Below are 25,861 nucleotides of genomic sequence, written 5' to 3'. Positions count from 1 at the left end.
TATGCACTATCCGCCAGCCAGTTTCCTGGTCAATATATTTCCTCAAAGTGATACCTTTTTTACCTCTTTCCCTTCTTCCTGGCGACCTTTGACCAATTCACAAATCGGATGCATAAAATTGCCAATTAATTGAAATTTGATGTGATGTTGGAAGGGTTTTTAAGGCAATGCTGACCAGTTCAAGTTCAACCCTACCCTAGTGTTTCTCTATCTGTATTCTCGGAAATGATGTACATTTGAAAGCATGCATGCATCCCACAAGCATTCCGCTAGTGTGTAACATTGTAAACTACACAACTCAAAAAACATTAAACCAATCACCAGTGTCTGAAATAAGGAAAATATGGAGGTTGTCCTGAGGACAACTAAAGCATAAATTCTGCTTGTCCTCAAAACATTTTGGTTGTCCCCAAAATGTGTCATATTTTTGGAGGCAAAATATATTGGTTGTCCAGGGGATAAGTACATAGCTCAATTTGGTTGTCCCCAGTGATTTTTGGACAAGAGGACAAGAGGATAAGTGCTTATTTCGAACACTGCCAATCACACTGACGTAAAACAGCTGATCGCAAAGGTCTGAGCTTTTGTGAAGTATGCACATGTATGCATTGACACGGCGCTCGGACCCGTACACCTACATGTATGTCTGAGATACCAACAGTAGTTGCAGCTTTAAGTGGGCCACATCCGTAAAACGATCCAGAGCGATCAATCTTAATTATTGTCTCCATCCGAAAGCATAAGTTCATATACCAAGGATCTTATATTGGCAGCTAAACCAAACTGAATCTCACTAAAGCTCACTTATGAAAAGCACTGTGCATGTATGCATATCATGTGATGCGATAACGCAATCAGCCTGTCATACTCGGGGAATCGCTGGCCGGGCCAGCGAAACTGCCATGGGTACAGACCAGTGATCTTCTGCGTGGCATGCGAAGGGTCAGAGGTTCGAATCCGGGGGGTGCCAGGTGACTTTTGTTTGTTCTTTAACTTCCGATAGCAAAAAAACATGGGTATGGTTAGGGGTAATGATGGGAAATTTGCATGCCTTATTGCTGCGAGTTACATGTATCATCTCAGTGGTGTAGTGGACTAGGTTCTCATCAGCATGCATCAAGTGTTCAGAGTCTGATGAGGTATTACTGAAAGAGTTTGTGAAAATATGTCTCTGCAGCTTGTACATACAGGTTAAAAGAACAGTAGCCAAAGAAAATCAACTTGTTGTGAATGCATGTTAAATTTAGCGAAAATATCTATGTGTACCTATAGTTCAGGTTTCAGGAAGAAAAATATTAAAACAAAAATGTCAGTTGTTACAGCCATAACGTTAACTCCCAAGTCGACGCCAGAAATAATGTTTTCATAATTAATAATATAAGCAATTTATGTGCATGTATGGGTGAAATGCCAAGAGGGAATCAGAAATTAATATAATTGACATTCAATTAAACTTGCATTATGGGTTACATGTACAAATGTATATCAAGACTGGGGATAAAAACTAAAAACTGTTCTTTAATTTGGCAGTGTTAATGGCCCATTTATACCCAAAATAGCATGCTTCTTAATTTGTCAATATCGCTTTTGTTCATAATTTTACATTTACCGTTTTTGAAAGGTAATTTGTAAGCCTTATGTATGTGGCAAATTGCTAAGTGTAATGAGGTATTAACCTGTACATGTTGATTTGAATATAAAAATCTCGCAACCTTGCAGTTCAAATTCCAATATCTAACCATGTTTGTCATGAATGGTCCTTCATTCCATGTACAGCCACACATGAAATGCACTCCCGCCTCACATTCCAGGAAGTGTGAAACAGCTAGGCCAGCTTCAAAAAGGAGGTTAACAGATGTAGGCTCCAACCCGGGGGGTTCAAGTATGATAGTGTACGCATGCATGACCAAGTTTTCTTTAAACACCCCCCTAAACGAGTTTTACACTACCAGCAAATTTAGGCCCTTAATAAGGTAGATTAATATAAAATTTACCCCCTAATGAGTTTTTGGCTAGTATAAATGCAACAAATGTACCCTTTTTGGACTCGTAATTTACCAAAAATTTGAAAAGGTACCCTAAACAAGTTGTTCAGCTTCAGAAAACTACCCTTATTCTTGAAAATCAGTGTTTTTTAGACCCTAAATGCGTCACGCGCGTAACTTGCCTTGCCTAAAAAAACACCCCCTTTTCCTGTTTTTTTTGGTCACGCATGCGTACAGTCCATTTATGTGAGTGATCCCCCGGGGGCTCATCACCCATCAGCTTTACCACAACATTAACCCTAACACGTAGTTGCTTTTGGCGAGGGGGAAGGAGAATGGAAGAAAGAAAGAATTAGAAACTTTTTATCTTGGGTGTGGTTTTGAACCACTGACCTATCTGATTGGGGATTTGCCATTTGGTCTAATACCATTTGGTCTAATATCCATTTTGTCTACACCCATTTTGTCTAAACCCATTAGGTCTATATCCATTACGTCCAATAATCATTTGGTCCTTTAACCATTTGGTCCGATAACCATTTGGTCCGATAACCATTTAGTCTAATAACCAATAAGTCTAAAACCATTAAGTCTAATAACCATTTAGTCTAATACTCATTTGGTCTATAACCAATAGGTCTAATAACCATTTGGTCTAATACCCATTTGGTCTACACACCATTTAGTCTTACAAGCATTTAGTTTATTAATAAATAGACGAAATGATATTAGACTAACTGGTTATTAGACCATACGAGTATTAGACCTAATGGTTTTTAGACCAAACGTTATTAGACCAAATGGTTATTAAAAAATATTAGACCAAATGGTTATTAGACTATATGGTTAGTAGACATACCGTTATTAGACCAAACAATATTAGACTAAATGGACATTAGACTATATGATTATTAGACTAAGTGGCAATTAGCCTTTCTGGTAATAGACCAATCGAATATAGACTAAGCGGGAATTAGACGAAATGGCATTAGACCAAATGGCAATAGACCATCTGATTTTGCATCAAGCATTGTGTGATCAAGCAAAATCAGTCTTAAGTCGGGCATATTCAATTGTCAGTTTTCAACATGATGCATACACGTACATGTACATGTATGTTCATGGGATCAATGAATGCATGGGAGAGGGGTGATGGAGTACTTTCGCCTTATATTTTTTAAGTAGCCAGTAAAATTAGCAACACTACATTTGATAGTGAGCGAAAATATCCCCTATAAAAATAAAATATAAATTCTTTGAAGCCTGAACATGGGCAATGCATTATAGGCCTTTTTTGTAATGATGTAATCATTGCAAAATTATGCATGACTCAGTTGTATACACTATACATATGTACAATGTACAATGTAGCAAGCACACATTATATCTAGGCTTATATTCATTTGTTCCTAGCATTGCAGCAAAATTAACTTCTGCTAGTGCTAAGGGACAAATTAATTAAAGCTGCTATTTCCTCATTGTACTGTCCATGAATATGGTGTGTACACTGTATAATATGTTATTAAATCTAGGCAAAATGTCGGTCATAATTTCCTCTATAAATGAGTGAATATCCCCTATAGATTACCCATATGTTCCAAGGTCAATGACAAAGTTTTCTGATTGTTAATTTTTACTGTGTGTTGAAATGCAGAAGTCAAGGCTAGGGAATAGGATACATTTGAATCAAATATATTTATATTGAAATTCATTGCTTATTGGTCTTCCGAATTGCATCTTAATATTAGCTTTTGTCTCCTTTGATGTAGGTTTGATTTGATCATAAAAAAATCAAAGTTTTTTTCAAAGCTGGATAAAGTCAGCTGTTCAGTAGAAGCAAAAGTAATTAAAATGTACAACTTTATCCAGCCTTGAAAAAACTTTTTAACTTTTCCTTTTTTTTTTTTTTTTTTTAAGTAGCAGTATTTATCTGGTTTCAACCTTGAGTAATAGGAAAAATTTTGGGTCAATAATTCTTAAAAATTATTTCTTTTTTTAAAGATTTCCCCAGCAAATCACTTTTTTTGCATTTTTTGGAAAAACCTGGTGCATTTTTGGATTCCTAAATCATGTTTTCCTCCTGTATATACTTAATAGGGAGTTTTTGATTTCAACAGCGGATGGTTCTGCGATGGTAATACACCAAACATTGTCATTGTCGCCTTGAGGGTTGTCAGCCGGTTGTCAGACGCTTTGTGTGTTGTAGAATTTGGACGACGACACATTACAAAGTTGATGACGACAATGTTTATTTGGTGTTTAACTGTCGCAGAACCTTCAGAAGTAGAAATCAATAGGGTTTCAGTTTATAAAGAGCTATTAAAATATCTTGAATGTTACTTTATAGTTTATAATGTTTACTATACCAATTTTCACTCAGGTGTGGCAGTGACGTCATTGCTGTGCAGCTTCAATCAAATCGCTAGCGTTCGCTCAAAGTGCTTTTAATGCCGCATAAATGCACTCGCGAAACACCTGCATCAACGCATTGACACCACTGCCACATCAGGGTGAAAAATGGTATAGAATTTTTTTGAGAACCGATTCACAGATTTTCACTGAAATTGTAGCACTGATCGTAGCACAACACTTGTCCTTCATTGTTCATAACATCTTTTGTTCTTATTTTTCTCTTATTCAGTGCATTACAAAATGGCAGTTTTCCCATCGTTAACCCACTCAATGAGTCTTTCCCAGACCATATGTACAGAAGTAATCCTGATATGGTAACGTATGAGATAGCTGATGACCTTACTCTCATCTTATTTATTAAAAATCCAAACCCGGGCTACTGGTTTCTGACAGCATGGCTGCCACATGACGAAGATGACAGAATCAAACAAGAGGTGAGTTGCAAGGAGAAACCAATTGGGAGGTGTGCAGGTGGTTAAATAAATATCTAAAAGCGCAATGATAGTGTGCTACACAGCTAGAGGCACAATGCCTAGACATTGATCCATAAGCCTCTGCACACTTTCAAGATTGACCACTACAGCCCCACATCATTCCATAAACCATTTAACAACAACACAGAGACTTGCTGCATAGAAGCACACACCCTATACATTCCAAAATTGACCTTCGCCGCCAGGATCAGCACCTTGTGTTTCGTATGGGTTACAACGAGACAAATTACAGCAAGTTTCTTGTCCAGTGGAATTTCAAGGTAACTCTATTTTTTCATGAGAGTGTATACATGTATACCAATCCACTGCCAGGGTTCGAACCTGCAAGCTCTCGCACCATAGTCGAACGCCTTATCGATTGGGCTAACTTGTTGTCGCTTGTCTCTATTCCTGATTCCAGAAAAATACAGCACTTATTTTTATTGTCAAAAAAATATTATCCTATGATGCCAAATGAAGCATAACTAAATCCTAATCCTTTAACTGGCAATGAAAGTCAAATGTTAACATAATTTTTTGCAATTTGAGGGGACATGGGCCAAAATATGCAATTTTACATGTTTACGTACTAACTGCAGTCACAAACCTCTTGATAGGCTATGAGCTTGCTCTTTATTTTAATATTTTATGTCAATTTTGATAATTGATTACTGGTATATTAAAGACATAAGAAAATGTTTCCCCAAAATTAAAATGCAAAACCTGAAATAAGCTTTGTACTTGTTGTTGAGCTTGATTGTCAAGGTAAAGAAAAAACACAAAAGTATATGCAGAATATTCATAACTTTGGATTACATACTGTGAGTTAAATGGACCTAAGTGCAATTTTTATACCTGTATCTTTGCTTTGTGACTGAAACATCTGTTATTGTAAATGGGAATAGGATCCAGGTGTGTAAAACAGAATAGGCTACCAATATATTTTATTATAATTTCATTAAAAACCTTTCAATTTGCAACATAGAACTTGTGAATCCTTTATACTCAATAAGTATACACCTGTCAAAACACATACATATCAATGTATACCTTCTGCATTGGAAATGAAACGCACCACCCGTTTCCATTTTGACCTTGAACATGCAATGCATCACTGTACTGCTTGTGAAAACTCACTATACATGAGCATGTAAAAATGTCTGATCATCCATATAGCATGCTTCTTTCTAATCTATGAATGAACATGAGATTGTAATGATGTTAATACCTCAAAATTAATATATATAGAAAGTAAATTTTATGTCATCACAATTAGATGACAATAACAAAATCACACAACACAGCCATTTGAAATACCGTGCAGTATGTGATGCAAACGACGAATTTAATTATGTGTTTTTTTACAGCAAAAGTCGCACAGTCTGCCACAATAATGTAAAAATGGAAATTTTCGGGATACATTTATTTTCACGCTTTTTTCAAGCTGCTACATGTACCTCGAAAATAACAATGCGCAAATATATTCCTTTTATGTATAGGTAAATGTATGGAAATGTATGGGTGTGCAGGGAAAAAGTTCATTTTGGCATGTGCAAGAGCAGCCAGGCAACTCTGCTGAGGCCTGCTAGTGCACCAAGGCAATTACATGCTAAAGATTACATCCAAAGTTACACCAAGGGGCATCAAGGCAAAGGCATGGGGCACCCAAGGCAATTGCCTTTCGGTGCCTCTGTTTTTTCCCTGTATGTGTATTAACTTTCTCGCTTTGTTCACTTGACAGGGCCTTTCTACTGAGTGTTACTACTTCCTCCAAGCTATCATGACATATCGACAGATAGCATCTGTACAGACATTAAATGACATTGCAAGTACACCATATAGACTGCATGAAAATGAAACCTTTGTTATCTTTAGGTAAGTATATGTAGTGGTGTGTCGGGTGTCGGGGGGGGGGGGAGATAAGAATATAAATCGTGTGCATCATTTTGGTCCCTTAAGCTCAATTGCATATGTGATATGATCAAGGGGAATGAGTCACATGTCGACCCTGGTCGAAAATGATTAATACATATGTTTCTAAAGAGGGCATTTAGAGCTTTCAGAAACTGAAAACCCCAAGTTGATACAACTTTTCTTAAGAAAGTTACATCACTTTATCAATCGCTGTAAACAATAGAAAACAAAAGAATTTTAACACTTTCTTTGCCAATTTCTCAAAATCAATGTTAGTGACATCCGACTCATTCCCCTTGATCGTGTCACATATGTATACATATCCCAGGCAAATTTTTAGACTGATGACTACAATTCCTTAGATTTATCACACCTAAATGTTAAGTGAAGGGTTAAAGCTCAAACATAATGCCTATTATAGACTGCATGGTTGCTGGATTCCTAGGCAGTGAGTTTTGGCAATGAACTCAACATTGTGTTTATCTATGTTTGCAGTCATTTTGTGTGCATAATTGCACACAAAAGAAAATCAGATTTGACATGCTTCTAACGTTTAAAAAAAGGGGTCACATATGACGCAGATCAAATAATTTATGTATAAATTGTATTACGTTCTACACACAATCCAATAAAATTGTATTATTGTCTTGCTGAGGCTACAATGTACAATGTAATCACTATTTCTGTATAGCACAATGTATGTAGTAGGCATATGTGTGTATGCGATTTGTTTTGGTTAGTTTCAACAGTATTTATATGGCCTCATTTGAAAATAAGTTGAAAAATGTAACCAAATTTGATTCATGAGTACCACTTGGGAATAGCCATTTAGTGGTCCAAAGCCACTGAAGATAAATGAAGGATGATGTTTGTAATTTTTTTCTGAACATGTATTGATCGAGTGGATCAAATCTTTGAATTGCCCAAGATGGTCTCTCAGTCAAAAACAATGAAGACTTGCAACGTGGTTCAAGTTCAAGGTAAAAGGTAAGGGAGTTGAACCTGTGTTTTTACAGGACGGAGTGCCCATCTCTTTTTCATTAGCAATTAGGCCAGACTCCACTGTGGTGTGGGGGATAGCCACACCTCCTCCACAGCGAATCTTACCTTCCGAGCAGTTAAGAATGCCGGTACCCATCTATACACTGGGTAGAGAGGAGTGATCAAGATAAAGTGCCATACTCAAGGGCACAACACGATGGCGTTGCCAAGGCTCAAACCCGCAACCTTCCGATTATGATTTGGAGCCTGTTCCGATCGGCCATCATGCTCCACACGTACATCTTAGTTGTGATACGCATATTATGTTAAGCCATCATACAAATCAAAATTTCTAAAATCGTACTCAAACATCCATTTTTGTTGTCTTTTCCAGATATTTTGCAGAACTCAGGGTGAAATCAATTCAAGTCAGCATCACTGGCTGTGTAACTGACAACGAACCCGGTTGGTGTCCGATATCTCTATCCTTTGAAGCTAATCGTTTCCCTCTCGAAAGCGAACCTATACTGAAATGCAACACATCAAAGGATGATTCGTGTTCGTTTACAGTTTCCGATCCTTGGCAGGACAGTTGGTATTATTTGAGGGTGAACAAAACAAAGAATGGGCCTCTGACTGTCGATTTTAATGTGGAAATCAGTGTAACTGGTGAGTAAAGGTGATGGTTCTGAACTGTGAAGGTTAGGCGATGAAAACAATTCTGGATCCTGTATAGCCCTGTGTGCAATTCTAAGCACTGATAAATGATACCATGTTGGAATGTAACGGCAGGGGCCAAAAGAGTGTACCTGCAGGTTTTTTGGCCAAGGTCTAAAATTGAGTAAAAGTCTTCATTTTACAGCATCAGCATTTAAAGGTTTGCGCAGGTAATACTTTGCATGTGTAATTGCAGGGCTATCATTTGGAATTGATTGGACTGAGATATTGTCAAACAGGGTTGTGTCTGTGATAGCTTGTTTCATTCATAATTTTCTACTGTATGGAAAAAATTAGAAGAGAAAAGACATGGAATGTCATTTCATTTGGTGACAAACTGATAATGAAATGGAACAATCCAAAATTTAAAATAATGCCCTGAACCTAACACTGATACCTCTCTATTCTAATCGTAATACGATATTACAAAACTAGTCCAGTCATAATGCCAACTAAGGCAACAGAAACAAATTACTCTGATCTTAAGTATTTATGAAATCAATTAATTGACTATTGTTAGTTGTGATAACATATGAATCTTTGCCTGTGTTGATAATGACCAATACAAATTTAGGATTCAGAGATGCCAGTTTTCAGGTTTTAACCTGAATTCAGGTTTTTGTGAGTTCAAATTCCCGTGTTTTTATTTATTTTCAGCCTGTTTGGGGGCTTTTTGGCCTGCATTCACACGCTTTTTCAGATTTTCTGACCAGTTTCAGGTTTTTTGAGTGAAACTGACTGGGCATCTCTGAGGATTAATTTTGATTCATTAAAAGCATTTATGAAATCAATTAATTGACTATTGTTAATTGTGATAACATAATTATGAATCTTTGCCTGTGTTGATATTGACCAATATAAATTAAGGATTAATTTTGGTTCATTAAAAGCAAGCATCAAAGTAGCATCAACGATCGATCCAAATATCGAACAAATATGGTTCTGGTGCCTAATCCTAAACAAGTTGTAAAACCAATCCTGAACCAGTTGTAATCATAGTACAAATGTTATAAAAGTAATCCTTAATCAGTTGTTGATTGTTCTAAGATTTACATGTGACTGGTGACTAGTTATTAACTTTTTTCTTTTTGTTCTATACTTTAACTTACAGCTTGCACACAGTTCCCAACCAAATCTCTTGCCCAGTTAACTGCTAAAGATGAACTCTTATGGTACAGACGAACCAACATGTCCGACGAAGCAAATCATGCTTATGAAACTGTAAAAGAGCGATGGACAGTTGTAAACGAAAGAATCACCGGGGTTTACGAAGAGGCTACTTTCATAACTCCACCTGATGACAACCATTTATATATACTCTCCCCTGATGAATTACAAATCCCAGAGGAGATGGCACTATGTCCCAAAACTATTTCATTGTCGTCATTTGAAGGGCAGTCGTCACCGTTTAAGACTTGGATCCGTAGTGATAATAATACAGATTTATATACGGTGCCGGTCAATGGACAAATTATTGCCAAATTTTTCATGGATCCTGTATTGGATATTGGTGGCACAATGAAAATAAAGGCCAACATAGATTCTGAGGTAAGCTTTCGGTGATATTTTACGAGTCATTCTTCCGCCAGGAAAAAAATCCTGACTGACCGACCGACCCTACTTGAAAAGTCTTTCCGCCTATAAAACAGGCTTTTTATGTTACATCGCCTTATAAAATAATGTTAAACGAGTTATAAATAGTAACATAATTAATAATGGATTGATCATGATTGCAAGCCTGGTGAATGCAATGCCTTGGCTTATTTGCATATCATCAGTCTGCTACAATAATTAATTGCCCAAGTCATTTTTTTTGTAATTGTGAGATCAAAGTACAAAATTTAGTTCAATCATGCATTGAAGCATACATGATATACCATTTTAAAGCTTATGATATATATTTTCTAAATGCGAAATAAAACAAAATTGACCGGGCCGACTTTATGGTTCATTCGTGGTGTACGGTCACATTTTGTACTTTGTTCCCAAAATTACAAAAAATGACAAAAATTCTTAAACATACGATCTAATTGACAAAAATGTATCTACAGTACTTTCAACTCTACTAAATAATATATTTGTTATCAATTTTTCTTTTCAGAATACCACCACACATAATCACAACATAACTATAGCGTTCTGTTTGATGAGAGGTTCTCCACCCCCAGGTAGCAATTGTAGCTCAGAATTTGGTTTTACTATTAGGAGTGATGACCCAGTGACTTGGCACATTCCATTTCCAGCTGGAGGGTGGTGGTACATGTCAATGCAAGCTTTGTGTGTACCAACTCTAAGGTCAGCAAGAGTTTTAACAATTGCACATGTGTATTTAAAGCCATAATGTGTGTTTTGCTTCACAGCGACGCCCTCAATTTTACTTGGACTTCTACTTTTTGCATAATTATAATGCCCAGTGGTATACTAAAATACCACGTAAAAGACTAAGCCTGAAGTGCTTTAATAACAGTAAAATTTTATTTTTTGTATTAAAACCGGGTTGACCCGGTTTTATTCAGAGTTCAACGATCGAGTACTTGCTAACATATACATTGTACCGTGGATGTCAGCTTGTATGTACACACGTCGAGTGCGATGCTCTGTGCCGTTACATGTAATACAATCGGTGAGCGTAGTACACGCATTGTAGGCGTTGGAATGAATCACAATTTTCTTCGTAGTATACCTCATTTGTTTGGCTCGAAATTAAAAGGGGATATTGTGATCAGTGAAAACAAACATTTAAATAAGAATCTATTCTTTATGCAAATCACACATTATTGCTTTAAATAAATTATGTTGTCTTTGTAATAGTGATCAAGGTTTTTGATTTTCAGGTTCAAACAATTGCCATTACACTTGATGCTAAAAGATGACTGTTTCTATGGGTCTTTTACATTTCAGTAACAACCAGTGTCCTTCTTCAGTAGTTTCCAGACTTCAATTGTCTATGATAGAGTGCATTGACATATGTGGTCCTAATGGTGGATGTCATGTTTATCACCAGGATGGCTTCAGATTGTATGGTTGTGTGTGTCAAAATGGTAAGTACTGTAATGTTGTATCCAATCATCATATGCATTTTAATGTAGGCTTCCATATTCTGTAAAAGATCTGCTAGAATGTTAAGTGTTATGTTATATCCAATCATCACTATATTGTGAGTTGGGTTCCGATATAAATGTGAGGTGTGGGTGGGATATTTAAATCCCTCTGGACCAGGGGTCCGCAAATAGCGGCGCGCGCGCCACTTGTGGCGCGCCGTGGCTTCCTGAGTGGCACGCGGCGCCGTTTAGATTTTTTAAAAATACATCAAATCAAACCCTTTGATCAAACTTTTCCAATCAAACGATTCCAATGTTATCTTTGTAAAGACAGACTAAAATAGTACAAAATATTGCACCAAATGGCATCATTTGCACCTCAAATTTAAAAAAATCGATAGCTTCAGAGGGGGACACCCCCTATGTCTCCCTGGCAGCGCAAAAGCATGAGTGGCGCTTTGCAGTTTTCTTTTATTTCATGTGCCGCTTCAACAAATCTATTTGAGGAAGCCTGCTCTAGACCATGCACGTAGTGATCACACAGAAAATACTCAGAATAAAGTGTTGATCTTTGCTCCACAGAGAGGGAGGGGTACTTGGATATCAAATGATATTTTAGACCCCATGTGAGGCATGCTTTCACTTGATCCAAATCAGTTCTTTAAGACCTTTCATTTTGAAGTTATATACACTATACAGTACATTAACAATCTGTACGTGGTACATATCTAAGATTTGAATATTAGGTATCTGCACTAATTTTATGATGAAGTTGAATTATCTGTATTATCCTGCTTATTTGATTCACATTATGCTCATCAATATCTTGTCTTTTGTTTCAGGTTACGGTGGTTGGGCGTGTACAGATGACACTCACGCGTGGTCGAGGGCGTATTTTCTTACCCAAGTACTACTGCTAACACTCAGTAATATATTTTTCATCCTACCAGTCATATTGGCTATGTATAGGCATTTTTTTGCCGAAGCAGTCGTCTATTTCTGCACATTAATTTTTTCAACGGTAAGTAGCTCATGTGCTGCTTGTATGTGGGGGTGTGCATTCATATGTAATCATGCACTGTCCAATGGGTGATCTCATATTTGCAGTTATGGTTTTATATCTGTGACAATCTATTTGAGCCCAACATCCCATTCATAGGCACAATGCGGGTTTGAATTTCATAGTATCGAGCTAACTTGACTCCTAGAGCTACTATAGATACACATTTTCTATACTTGGACAGTATTGTCCACAATATAGGATTTACACAGGAATTATGTGTAGGGTGGGTGTGTGTTTTTAGGTGTTTGAGGGTGTGTGTCTGTCAGGCTTTGCCGTTTGAGGAGAGCTAGAGCGATAGCTCACCAAGTAAAGCTGAGGAGAGCTTTTTATTGCTCGCCTACCTTTGTTGTAACAATAATAACCACATATATACAGTACAGTAAAAATGCTCTCCTAGTGCTCCCCTGTAGCACTCAAGGAGAGCAATTAAAAGCTCCCCTGCAAATTTCAAACGGCAAAGCCTGGTCTGTCTGTGTGCTTGTTTCTTAGTGTATATGCCTGCCCATTTGTATGTTGTGTCTTTGTGTTCTGTATATGCAGGGGGTGGGTGTGTTTGTATTTATACATTTTATGATGATTGAAGATGATGAGTATACTTTGTCATTTCAAATTGTAGCCTATCGTTAAGTTACAGTTCATATACTTATACCCGAGAAGCAAAAATATTCTATATGGTTTGTTCTCTTTTACATCCACAGTTTTATCATGCGTGTGATTCCAGCAAGTTCTGCATCATGGATTACAACACTCTACAGTTCTGTGACTTCTTTGCATCGTTTATGGCAATATTTGTAACACTAATAGTTATGGCCAAATTACCAAGTTCTCTCAAACAAACTCTACATATGTTAGGTGAGTATATGGTAGACTGTGGTAGGTTATTGTAAATTGGCTAGGGTTCTGATTCCTCTTACAGTAAACCTACCAAACTCACAAATCGTCCATATTGAGGGGTCAGTGACACAAAGACATAACTCCGTTTTGGCCATTCTGAGAAAAATGAGTTTAAAAGATAATGGGTCCATATTGCCTTATGTATATGGTCATTTTCACGGTAAAGGGTGTAACTTTGGATTTTTAACATTTTGATCCGTAGTTTTCTAATAAAGCCACAGAATTCCATGATTTTTGGCCACATAAGTCATCTAGTTAGCAGCTACCTTGGGTAGCATAATCATCTTCGGGAGTTACTGCGTTCAGTTTTAGCAGGCTTAAATGTACCTAATATTGCCATTTTGAAAAACTGTAAAAAACAGTAACATTTTTGTAAAACCCTGTGTTTTCTTCAGTTAGTTCATGGATAATTTTTCTTATCCTGAAAGTACGGTCATATGTTCAGTAAACACTGCCACATTAGATTTAATTGTGAACAGCCCTGTATTTTTGAGAACCGGACTTGATATTTGTCGTTTCGAGGCTTCATTTTCCGTTAACAATTGTTAACAAACTTTGTGGGTATAGCTTTGGTTCATAATTCTTGGTTATTTCTTCACTTCTTCTTGATTCATAACAGTTGATATCTTAACTTGAAATGGGTAACAAAAATTAGTTGATTTGCAAGCTTTTAAAATTTTTATAAAATCTTGACTTCAAAGAGCCGATTTTCCGTTAACTTTTTGAAGCCTCCGAAACAAACTGTTCAGCAAGCTTGGGCAAATATAAATAAAAGAGCTCATCCAATCTATTTATCAAAATGTAGCAAAGTAGATCCTCAAGTCACTTGTTTTTAAATCATGGAGATATATATCACCGTTTGAAAATGGGACCCAATACAAACTTTCCGTTAACAATTGAAGCCTCCGAAACAAATGAAGCCTCCGAAACAACAGTAAACTTAATTATCATCTATGCATATCTAAATTGGTATGTTCCATATTGATATCTGCATTGTAGTTGTTGCATGATATGTGCAGAATGTCATAAATTTAAAAAAAAATTGATATTATGGTTAATGCTTGAAAAATATACTGATATCCAAGAAAGCCCGCTTCGAGGCTTCACATGCAAATAACACCATACTTAACAAATGGGTGAAAAATTATCATGTTATAAATCTGCAATATCTGCCGCATAGAATCATTGATTCAATACACACAAGAAAATAACAGCTTAGATGATCCCAACAGTGTTGTTTTCAAAAAAACTACTTCTGCCATGTTTAACCATTGTAAACATGAAGCCTCGAAACAAAAAAAAATGACTTGCTGTGATAATTTAATTTTTGTCACAACTGAAATTCAATACTTAGAAGCAAAGCATGAAAATTGGTAATTGTGATATTTTTTACCTATTTTTTCATGTCAACTTGTAGTAGTTAGCCAAATATTTTACTTTTATGATCACCTGTGTTGTTAACTGAAGCCTCCGAAACACAAATCGCTTGAATTGCCAATTCTAAAAATAACTCCCAATTTCTGTGAAACTTGGCTGGGAGGTTCCTTTCATCAAGAAGTATTTGTACATGAAGTTAGACATTTAAATTATTTTAGGAACCCAATTAAAACTTAAAAAATATGTTTAAGGTTGGGAAATTTCCATTGCAAATGACCCTTGATGTTAAAAATTTTCAAAATTGCAATTACAAACATAGCAAAACATGGTATAAAATTTAACTTATATCTGTTGACTTACTTTGGAATGGGATTTCACATGTATTCCAGCTTTCATGTCATAATTTTCTGAGCTTATGTAAAATACATTTTTCTTTTTTTTTTTTCTAAATGTTATGGAAATGTCAAATTTTTTATCAGAAATCAAAAGGTTTAAGCCTTGAAACACTATTTTACTGGAATTTAAGTTGCTTCTATGCATGATTACAGTAAACAGAAACATATTTAAGTGGTTTGAAATTTTGACCCTAAAAATCAAAAGTTACACCCTTTACCGTGAAAATGACCATATAGATATAAGTCCATGTTTAACTGGCCATTGATTTCAATGGGGTGCTAAATAGAGTTACTTCTATGTGTTTATTGAAAATTCCTCATGTTTCGCAAAAAATGGAGTTACGTCTGTGTGTCACTGACCCCTCCATATGTTATAGGGTATATATGGTGCTTTGGATGTTGTATAAAGTAGAATAGGGTTCTGCTTCTTTTATGGCAATATTGATAACACTTCAAGCTACCAAGGCAAATTTACAAAGTTCTGAAAAAAATCTTCTGATATGCTGTGATCAAACTAGCTCGCTTTGATCATCTTTCTACAGCTTTAGGACAGAACCAAACAGGAAATTATCTTAGTTCCCACAGATATATCTTGCCAAGTTCCCTCTATATCAAAACCAAAACTATCATCTTGTCCAAGCTGTTGAGAAAGATGGTATTAAAATAAAACTCCGAAATCACAAAGTGTGTGTGCATAAAAGTGTGATGTTCTGATTAAAGCTGGGACATAATATTGGGGTGAGCTTTTGATTACCCACCTGTCGCTAATTTATCTGGGTCAGAATTTCTGGTGCGGGTTACCCAAAGATCATTATTTAATATTTACAAGCATTGTTAGTTTGCATGAAAAATTTACCTCAAAAGGTAAATGGCACCATGAGTTGATAAACTTGTCCCTTGCCACAGAATCAAATTAAAGAGGTCAGAGTTCAACTTGTTTACATTACATATTTTGCCGGTATATATTTTTCAGTAAATATCATGGCTACACACACAACTGTTAAAAAACAAATTAAGAGCAAATTTTTTGCTCCACCTTGACTTATCCCTGGTAATACTTGTACAGCAGATATCTGCCCTTAAATTACATAGGGGACCCGGGCACAAAATTACCCGAAAATCACTGCCTTTGTTTATTGACATATCAATTGATGATGCTATTCACTGTGAAAGCAGGTTTCTAACATTGTACAGTTCGTTTACATGTACAGTATGCTGCTGTTTTATTATGTTTAATGCCTCATCATCATTTTGCAGCGTAATTTGTTGCCCAAATGTTTCATTGAAGATTAATTTTCTAATTCTGTTTTTTCCCCAGGTACATTTGGTTTAGCATTAGGTACGACATATAACAGGTTTAGTCTATGGGCAGCAGTAGTACCTATAGGTTTTGGTGTAATAGTAGTACTATCATCATGGGTAAGGAACTGTTACAGTATATGATTTATGTAGGAAAAGGGAATCTTGCCTCTACCCTCCTCAAGCCATTTTGTTGGTTAAAATATGTCTTAATCTTAACCTTGCTGGACAAAACTATAGGGTAAATCTTGGGCCAATACTTTTTCAGATGCTATGAATCTTCAATCAAACAAAAAATTGTGAAGGTGACTCTTCAATTAATCTTTGCCCTCATTTGGTTTGCTGTTAATGTGACCAGATCTGATCCAATCAGGCTTAAGTTGGCAATAACAAAACTGATATATAGGCAAAAAGTGAGGAGAAAAAACAAAAGAAAATGGACATATAAAAGGTTCATAACTTTGCAACAAAGTATTCAAGCGACCTGGGGATTCAACATCAGTAATTGTATATACTGAGCAAATTAGTAATGGTAGTAACTCAATTTCCAAAATTTCTGACTTTGGCCTGAGTGGATCAGCTTGGGTCACAAAATTAATGTTTCTATATGGAACCAACAGCACTATCTTTTTCTTTAGATAATGTTTTTTGTTTCTAAATATCTCTAAATGTTATGATGAGAAGTATATTTAAAGTATACATTTTCAGAAAGGAAATAATGCAAGGAATCCAACTAGCATAACAGATTCCTGTAAAAATGGACTGTTTTTGAGAAAATCTCAAAATTTGATTTTACTTTACTGATTAGAGGAAGGTATACGAAGTATAGATCAGATGAATCTTGACCTAATATTGTTGGACAGAAGGTGAAGGGATTGAGGAGGGTAGGTTCAAGACTCTTTTTGACTCCTGCATTAAGGCCAGGATATGTTCCAGCATTTTTTGTGCTTTTATTCTGTTTCAAAAGATGCATTTGGTTCTCTGCTGCAATTTTCATTTTACTCTATGATTTTGGGTTGTCAGTCACTCAAATGGTTGACTTTGTTGAAGGCTTTGTTTTCCTTGCGGGATCGCTGGTAATTGACAGGGGGTATCATACATAACCAATTCCACCTCAACAAATATGTGCTAGGTCTGAAATACAGAAAAATGTTTTTTAATGACTTGGTGTTTGTGTTCATAAATTGCATAATGCAATGGGCGAACCAATTTAACATTCAGACTTTATTCCATGAATCTGATTATTGTTCAATATCAGCACAGGCCCTATATATTGATCTAAGAATTGCCAATCACGGCCGTACCCAATATCTGTCTTGCGATATTGCAATAACCTTATCGGAATTTTCCATCGTAAAAATTACAAAGCGGAAAAAAACAGAATTTGACCTTTGGAAAGCAGAAAAGTTTGGGCTTTACTTAAGCTTAGTGTTATTCCAATTCCCAAAATGTCCAGTGTGATTCACATATAGCCATGCACCTGTTCATCTTATTCTTTTGCCTTATTTTCATTGTAGGGATACCGGTGGAATAAACGTAGACGTTGTTACCCAACAAAACGGAGGTGGCTCCTGTATATAGTACCCGGTATCGTCATCACTTCAGCTGGACTCCTTATCTTCGCTTTCTTCGAAACAGAGAGCAATTACCAATATGTGCACAGTGTATGGCATGCTTGTATGGCATTTGGAGTGCTGCTACTACTACCACCCCGTACAAGGAAAGATGTAATGCATGATTCTCATATGTCTGAACTTATTGATGTTAATGCCCTTAATAGTGAGCTAGTGGAAAATGAGATATTAGAGTATTAAAGCAGTTCTAAGTTATTAATTACCTCGATATTTTTGTTGTAACCTACGGCCGATCCACTCCCACAACAACATTGGTGAACTTCTCAAGTCAGCTTTATGCTGTTAATATAAACCATGAATTTTTAGGAGCGTAACAGAAAATTAAGCTAATAGGTGACTGGGATGTTACGCTGTTGGTGATGCACATGTGGTATAGCTGGGGGAAAAGGAGGACACATGCTCTCGGGTGCCGAAACAACCAATTCAGCATCAATTCTGGGTCCCCTCCAAGCGGTGAAAGTCAAAATGTGTGTGTGTTTCATACACATTTCAACATAAATAATCATTTGAAAGACCATTTCTTAGAAGAACAAAATTCAAATTTACATTTTCACTCGCTCTGTGCAATTGTGTTCTGGGGAGAGGGGGGGGCACCATTATGTATCCTTACCCCAGGTGCTACACCACTGCACAGAGAGAGCCATACTTTTAACCACCAACTGTTCCAACATGCCTATATCCTGTATGGATATTCACATAAATAGAAGCATAGACTTTGAAGGCTTAATTGTTTTACTTAGTGTAGGTAATGGGAAAGATACACGACTAAAGCATAATGGTTACAAGTAAAATATCAAGGTAAATATGAAATTTCTGTACTAAACCAGTTTAAACTTTTAACAGTTGACTGATGCCAGGTTACATTAGTGAAGAATATTCGATGCTGTAAAAATATAATGTGATTTTTACAGTATGGTAGCCGTGCGATTTTAGTACGGATTTTTTTTAACATTGAAAGAAAATAGTAAACTACACCTTGGCTTTGGTGTAGTTTATAAAGTTATATTTTACACAAATTAGGTTTATACTTTCAGTACTTAGGATATGTTTTTATCAGTTTTTATCGGTTCCCGGGGTCTAAAGTTAATTTTCTAATTGTTGAGAGTTCCGGGTAGGTGTTGGTGATCATTCAGCACGTAGAAGAGGCAACATCTTTGCCCCTTCAACACGCTTGATGATCAATGGGTCAACTGTCTTGTTGTCTTGGTTGTAAACCAGCCAATCTCTGAACAAATAGGAAATTTACTTATTTACATAGATTAACTTGGTTTTATAGAAAGTGTCAGCAGTCATACTTTTAAAATATAGGAATAATCTTTATGCCTGCCAAATCATGCAATGAAAGCCTTAGTTATAGTGTCTTAAAATGTTATTAAAAGTTATGCAGAGATGGCATTAACATGTTTACTCCTGATTTCAGAAAATACAGTGCTATTTTTTGGGGGGGATTAAAAAAATTATCCTGTTTGGCTAAATAAAACATATATCTCAAACCTAATCCTTTAGTCGGAACTATAACTGGCAATACAAGTCCAAGTTTAATATTAGGCCAATTTTTGATAATAAGGGTAAAAACATGGTTTTTTTTAGTGCGTTTTTTGTATGCTGTGACAATCAAGCTTAAAGGACTTGTAGAAGTCTAATATCAGCGTATGTCCTTAATTTTTAGCAAACACATTGTATGTTATATGTAATAACTAATTATTAAAAATCAACATAAAATAGTATTGGGTTAATCTATACTCAAGAATTATAGGCTTATGTCAAGTCATCAAATTTTGTGACTGCAAATGCAAGAAGACATTAAAAATGGCACATTTTGCCCATCCCCCCCCAAAAAAAATCCCCAAATATATTAATTAACTTCTTTGCCAGTTAGTTCCAGCTGAAGGATTGGTCTAGGTCTATATGTTTCATATGGCAAAACAGTATAATATTTTTTTTGATCCAAACAAATTAGTGCCATATTTTTCTGGAATCAGAAGTAGTTCTAACATTATCCTGGGTAGTAAAATGCTAGACCAAGCTTTAGCCACTTTGATAAAAAGATGATGCTTAGAATTGGAAGCTGGGATCACTAATGTAGAAAGTGCACAATATCAAACATGTGTGCTAGTTAAGCTTTATTGGAACAGTGCACAATTGGCAGTTTTGCAGCTGAAAAAGAAAAGTATTGCCTCCAGGGTTTGATCACCGCACATAGCACTAAAATATTGTTCAATCTCCAATATGACCCTGGCCTGTTCATCAAAATCTCATATTTCACCATCTGGGCCAAATATTTGCGTGAAATGCAAACAATTAAGCCTTCCAGTATTTTGACAGTACACATGTGATACAGGGTTGCCAAACCTGCAATTTGGGATCCCAATTGGGCCACTTTTAACTATTGTTGGCCCACAACTTGAAAATAGCCACTACACTTTCGCAGCTTTTGGACGAGGTCGGAGCTTGAGTGAAAAAAGGAATCATTTTAGTCCCTTTTCAGTGAATTTTGCTACAAAATTTAAAGAATTATGGATGAGATTGTCAGGAAATGATTGAATTTTACACCAATTTTGTCTCAAAATGCCCTCTAAAATTGATTTCTGTCAAGTTAGTTCTGTTCGATTTGTGCGATATTTCAAGTGTTTATATAAAATTTAATACATGTCTAGATTGGGCATTAATTGTATATATATTGTGTTTATAGAACAAATAGGTATTCATTCAGATAGATTTTTGTACAAAGATTTATTTTCCATCCATTGTGTATATACTAATATTTATTTATTAATTAGTGATGTCTCAAATTTAATATATAATGTTGTTGGAAGTTGATTTCTTAGAAAATCAAACCAAAATGTGAATGATGAAGCATTATGAAATAACCAATTTTGTTACCAGGGTTACTGTTACTGAACCCTCTCTCCTTCCCATTTGATCTGTTTTCTGACAATATATCGTAATGTTTCATTTGTATCATTTGGCTACAGAGCATTGTCTTAGCCAGTCACCCACCCACCTGTCATTTTGGACGAGCAGTTTGCTCCTGGGACAGGCAAGATTAATTAACCTCTGGCAGATGCTACATTCTAAAAATAATACTTAAACAAGTTCTTTGAACACTAACTAGACCAGGCTAATAAATCAAAGCTATCGCTATAGCTATTTGTATTGACTGAACCCCAGAATGTGCAATTCAACGTATGCATATGGAGAGTACATCGATTTGTCTTAAACTTTTACGGCATTTTTCAAAATAACGACAATATGTGACACAATCTGCTGCATGGGGGCTAAAGGAGACATTTTGAAAATTGAGTTACTATAATTATTACCTTAAACAAACATTGGGCTATCATATGCTGAAAACACCAAAGATCTAGCATACTTGGTTCTAAAGTTCTAAACTTCTGTTTTCTTATGTATTTTGTTGGGCTTTTTTACTCCAAATTTTTGCCTTTATCTCAATTTCAAATTGGCCACCTTTGGCTCCCATGGGCCAGGTCGTGTCACATATACACATGTATGTATATCCAAATATGGTGTTTTAAGTTGTGCGCATTTATATGTGTTGATGTGTTGCAAGGGGTCGCGGAGGGATTTTATTTTTTATTGAGGCAATAGGATACAAATGTACCTTCTTAAGGCAGCCTCTTGTTTTGCACCTCAGCAAAAAAATAATCTTCTTGTTTCACTCTTGATAATTTCATTTTCACCATGCAGTCTAATTCCCAACCTGCCTATATATGAGTTTCTTGAATTTTTAAATCCCAAACACCTTATTTTCTTACTTGATTATTTTGAATCACCCTGTTGCAAGAAAGACCTGCCATTTATTTATGCCACTAGTCTACTCTGTCTGGTGCTGGTTCATGGAAGTGCAGCTATAAAGTCAAAATTATCATATACACACACACAGCACATTTGTTTGTTTGTTCAAATGGTTGTTCCATCCGGAGGCACACTTGGTTCCTGATGGGACCATACTCAACAAAATGCTCAAGCCAGGCTAAAAGATATATATAAGCACATTGGCCTATATTTGTTTCAAGCAAATAAACTGATGTGATGCAATTGTCAAAATGGGCCATTTTGTACAATAAGACTGATTTTGAAGTGCAGATAAACCACATTTCTTACATATTTTATTGTTTTCAGCAGCATAGTGTAGGACTTATCGCAAGGCTTAAGACCGCTTTTGAAGAAGTTTTAACATTTTTATGTAGCCTTTCGACAATGTGAGTAGAGACACATTAAAGCTGAATGTGCTTGATATTCAAGTGTTTCTTTTGCCTGATTGCATCACGGTAAACATCCATTATAGATGAGTTTTTTACATTTCAGCGTGAATTGCATTTGAGATAAAAATGCAACGCAAAATAACTTGTACATGGAGGAAGTTTGATATGTTTGCATTAACTTTGTTTTCAGCAAATAATACCAAAAATGTTATCAAATTACAAGCTACATGTACATATCACAAATTTGAACCAATAAAGGTTTTGCAAGTTTGGTTTTGAAATTTTTTTTATGTGGTCTACCATAAAATTGCTTTATTATTTTGAATTGTGTGAAACAACAGAGGCAGCCAAGATAGTAATTAGTAAGTGGTCTTTCTTTCATTTTACCTCATTATTTCAGCCAAAAATATACAGAAAACCTACCTGGCAGTACTAATATTATTTCATAGTTTCTGGCAAAAAATAACAAAATCAAAATTGAATGAAATCATATATAATGGCCTTAAGCATGAAATCGTATGCATGTACATGTAGTGCATGGTGCAGGTATCAGCGCATGTAATTCATAACCAAATGGACTTGGATTTGGCTGGGGGCATGGCATGCACTATTCTGCACTCCGGCGACACACGAATAGAGCACTACCTCCTGCCTCTTTGCTAAAATGGCACAAAGTGTGTGTGTGTGAAATGGTAACATTGTTAAAGTGATCTGCAAACCGTTCAAATTTTGTATGCTTAGATGATGCTTGATGATGCTTGAAAATCTAATATGGCGGCTTTGATGTAGACTATGCATTTGAACCCTTACGCTCCCTTATACATTCCTTGCTAAGGCTATTTTATTTGCATTTTGTGAAACATTTATGCATGTTGCACCATAAAATATAGCAGCTTCATTGGTAGTGAAAAATCAAACTACTTCACATCAGACAGAGTATACCAGTGTCCAGGGTACAAACAACCTTCCTTATACAGGCTTTATTTCTCTTTTGGTTTCTTTCTTGTCTACAGCGTAATTCAGATGACATGTGGTCTGTGGTTCAAACTGAGACATACACACCAATGGGAACAGGTGTACATGATGCTCTATAAGTCCCTGCGAGAACGATCATGTGACTTATCACATGACTACTATGTCAGTACCACAAGGAAGTCATTCGGGTCCCTCAATACTGCCATGGTTAGGACATACACATCACTGTGGACAGGTACTATTAATGTTATTATACGCATATGCTTGCAGGTGTTGAGTCGGTGATAACTGAGCGTAAAGCTGTTCTCTGCTGTATTATGTGCCATATTTACAATTTAAGTATAATAGCCGTAATTGATTCAATATATTGGAATAAACACTGGCAATGAAAATGCGTGTTGAGGTATACTCACCGACTTAATGAAGGAAAAGCATGTAACAATCATGCTACTTTGCTACTTGCTTAAAACTTTTTACTCTCTCTCTCTTCTCTCTATTTGTGCCCATCCACCACAAACTGGTCGTAAAGTCAGCATTTTCCATTTTGAGATACAATCAAAAACAGTATTGGATTTGTGTGTAAAATATATTAGGACTTTGACCTTTGATGAACCGTAACTTCACTTCTAGATGTCCGATGAAGCTGGTTGAGGTGTCATTGTAAAGCTAAAGGTGCATTCTTTCAAAATCTGCAATAAACAGAGCCGACTACGTGGTGGATGGTCACATTTCATGTTGGTCCACTCAAGTTTTCTGCTTTATATAAAGCATAAAAGCATACTATGTTTCAGCCTGGCTGTAACCTGACGACGTCTTAATAAATTCAATTCATGACCTTATTGTCCCACACATGGAGTGTGAATATCAAATGGAGTCACCCATTCAATTTCAGGTAATCCCATTTGAAATTCACTCGCTCTGTGTTGGAGATTAAGGTCATGTCTTCCATATAGGGTGTATGGATTTCAACTGGAATAGCCCATATCAAACTGTAATACTAATCTCTTCCAAAATGATGTTTTTGACATCTTGCTTGAAACACATTTATTAGCCTTTTAAGTTTTATAGTCCTTGGCAAACTCATTTTAGCATCACATAGCTATCATGTGGTCATTACAGGATCATTAAGTTAGATCAGGGACCATGTATGAAGGGACTGGTAGCCTGTCCACATGTCATTTTGGACAGGCAGTTTGCTTTTGGGACAGGTAAATTTAATGCTAAATTGTTAAATTCTAAAAACAATACGCTTGAATAAGTTCTGTAAACTCAAACCAAGACCAGCCTAATAAATCAAGGCTATAGCAAAGGCTGTTTGAACTGATGGAACCCCAGAAGGGACAGATGTCTGGGTTTTGTTTTCAGGGTCACATTTTGGACAGCTAGGCAGATGAGTGAAAATGACAGGAACTTGTCAAATCCTAGCTAAGACCCTGCTAGAAACGGCTTATTGATGGCTATATTGTTATTGGATTATCTTTTACGACTTTTGATTAGATGCAAGTTAATTGTGCCGAGAGCGTGATGTTTGATTTCTTACTACATGTATTTATTCATTTGCCCTTCACAAAACCAAAAAACCATCAAAATATTCTAATATGTCAAATTGTGTAAAATATTTACAATTTCTGTGTAATGTTGAGAATCATTTACATAAGATTTTGGAGACAAAATATGATAAGTTTATGGAAGTGTAGAATGCTAGAACAAACAAAGTAAACATTTTCCTGGAATGTGCACAATGTGCTGCACATCGTATGCTTTCTGTTCTTGATACTAAAATAATTCTTAAAATAATGAATGTGATTTACGGAGATTATTCCCATCATGCAAGACAGGCTACGTGCTGTATTGCAACTGTGCTGGGATTTGTACAAGGCTCTATCGATCACAGAATTATATGTGCTTGCTCAACTGAAGATAATTTGTAAACCAGCAGATTACAATGGATGGAAACCGTTTCCAGTCCCTTCACATGCAGTCCCTGGATAGATCATGTGAATGACATGTGGCACCAGATTTAATGATATGTCCTCTATTTTAGTGAATATTTAAACAAGATTATGATATAAAATTGATGCTGCCAAGTATTTAATGTAATTCATTTTAATATAATAAATTAATAAGATCATTCTGTAAACTTGATGAACTTATTATAATGATTCCAGAATGTTAGTCATTATTAGGTCATCCGAAGGAAAAAGATGAGTTGTGTGTCGGGGTGTGTGTCCGTCCATCTCAGTTTTGTCTGTCAAAAATTATGTAAGGCTTTTTGGTTAAATTTGGCCTCGTATGAACAGATTCTCTGTCGCAAATAATAAAGGAGACAAGTAGAAAAAGTGATCCCAAAGAAAAGACCTGTACCTTAACCAGTTGACCACTGGAGCTTCATGATTAGGCAAAAAAAAGTTGTTTGATTGTCCTCATCTGACCGATCCTAATCTGGAAAAAAGGGTTTTTCTTTGGTTTTACTGT

At 36.0% G+C, this 25,861-nt stretch overlaps 1 protein-coding gene across 2 annotated transcripts in view; it reads left to right on the top strand.

Moving 5' to 3' along the window:
* The window catches only part of LOC140164216 (post-GPI attachment to proteins factor 6-like), a 33,600-nt gene extending 8,067 nt beyond the window's left edge, over window positions 1–25,533 (top strand). Inside the window, exons 3-14 of one of the 2 annotated variants that reach the window (XM_072187497.1) lie at window positions 4,627–4,831; window positions 6,612–6,745; window positions 8,160–8,434; window positions 9,594–10,030; window positions 10,584–10,777; window positions 11,384–11,523; window positions 12,366–12,544; window positions 13,285–13,438; window positions 16,571–16,671; window positions 18,069–18,278; window positions 22,329–22,408; window positions 23,425–25,533. In XM_072187497.1, coding sequence (XP_072043598.1) covers window positions 4,627–4,831; window positions 6,612–6,745; window positions 8,160–8,434; window positions 9,594–10,030; window positions 10,584–10,777; window positions 11,384–11,523; window positions 12,366–12,544; window positions 13,285–13,438; window positions 16,571–16,671; window positions 18,069–18,278; window positions 22,329–22,408; window positions 23,425–23,671 — 2,356 coding nt within the window. In that variant the 3' untranslated portion in view covers window positions 23,672–25,533. The remainder of the gene's footprint in view (window positions 1–4,626; window positions 4,832–6,611; window positions 6,746–8,159; window positions 8,435–9,593; window positions 10,031–10,583; window positions 10,778–11,383; window positions 11,524–12,365; window positions 12,545–13,284; window positions 13,439–16,570; window positions 16,672–18,068; window positions 18,279–22,328; window positions 22,409–23,424) is intronic. The other variant, XM_072187572.1, reaches the window with a different exon arrangement.
* Window positions 25,534–25,861: the final 328 nt, after the last annotated feature.

The sequence above is a fragment of the Amphiura filiformis genome, chromosome 1 (assembly GCF_039555335.1).
Source record: "Amphiura filiformis chromosome 1, Afil_fr2py, whole genome shotgun sequence".
Lineage (NCBI taxonomy): Eukaryota > Metazoa > Echinodermata > Ophiuroidea > Amphilepidida > Amphiuridae > Amphiura > Amphiura filiformis.
The sequence above is the reverse complement of the archived record's forward strand: the minus strand, read 5'-3'. Positions and strand labels throughout refer to the sequence as shown.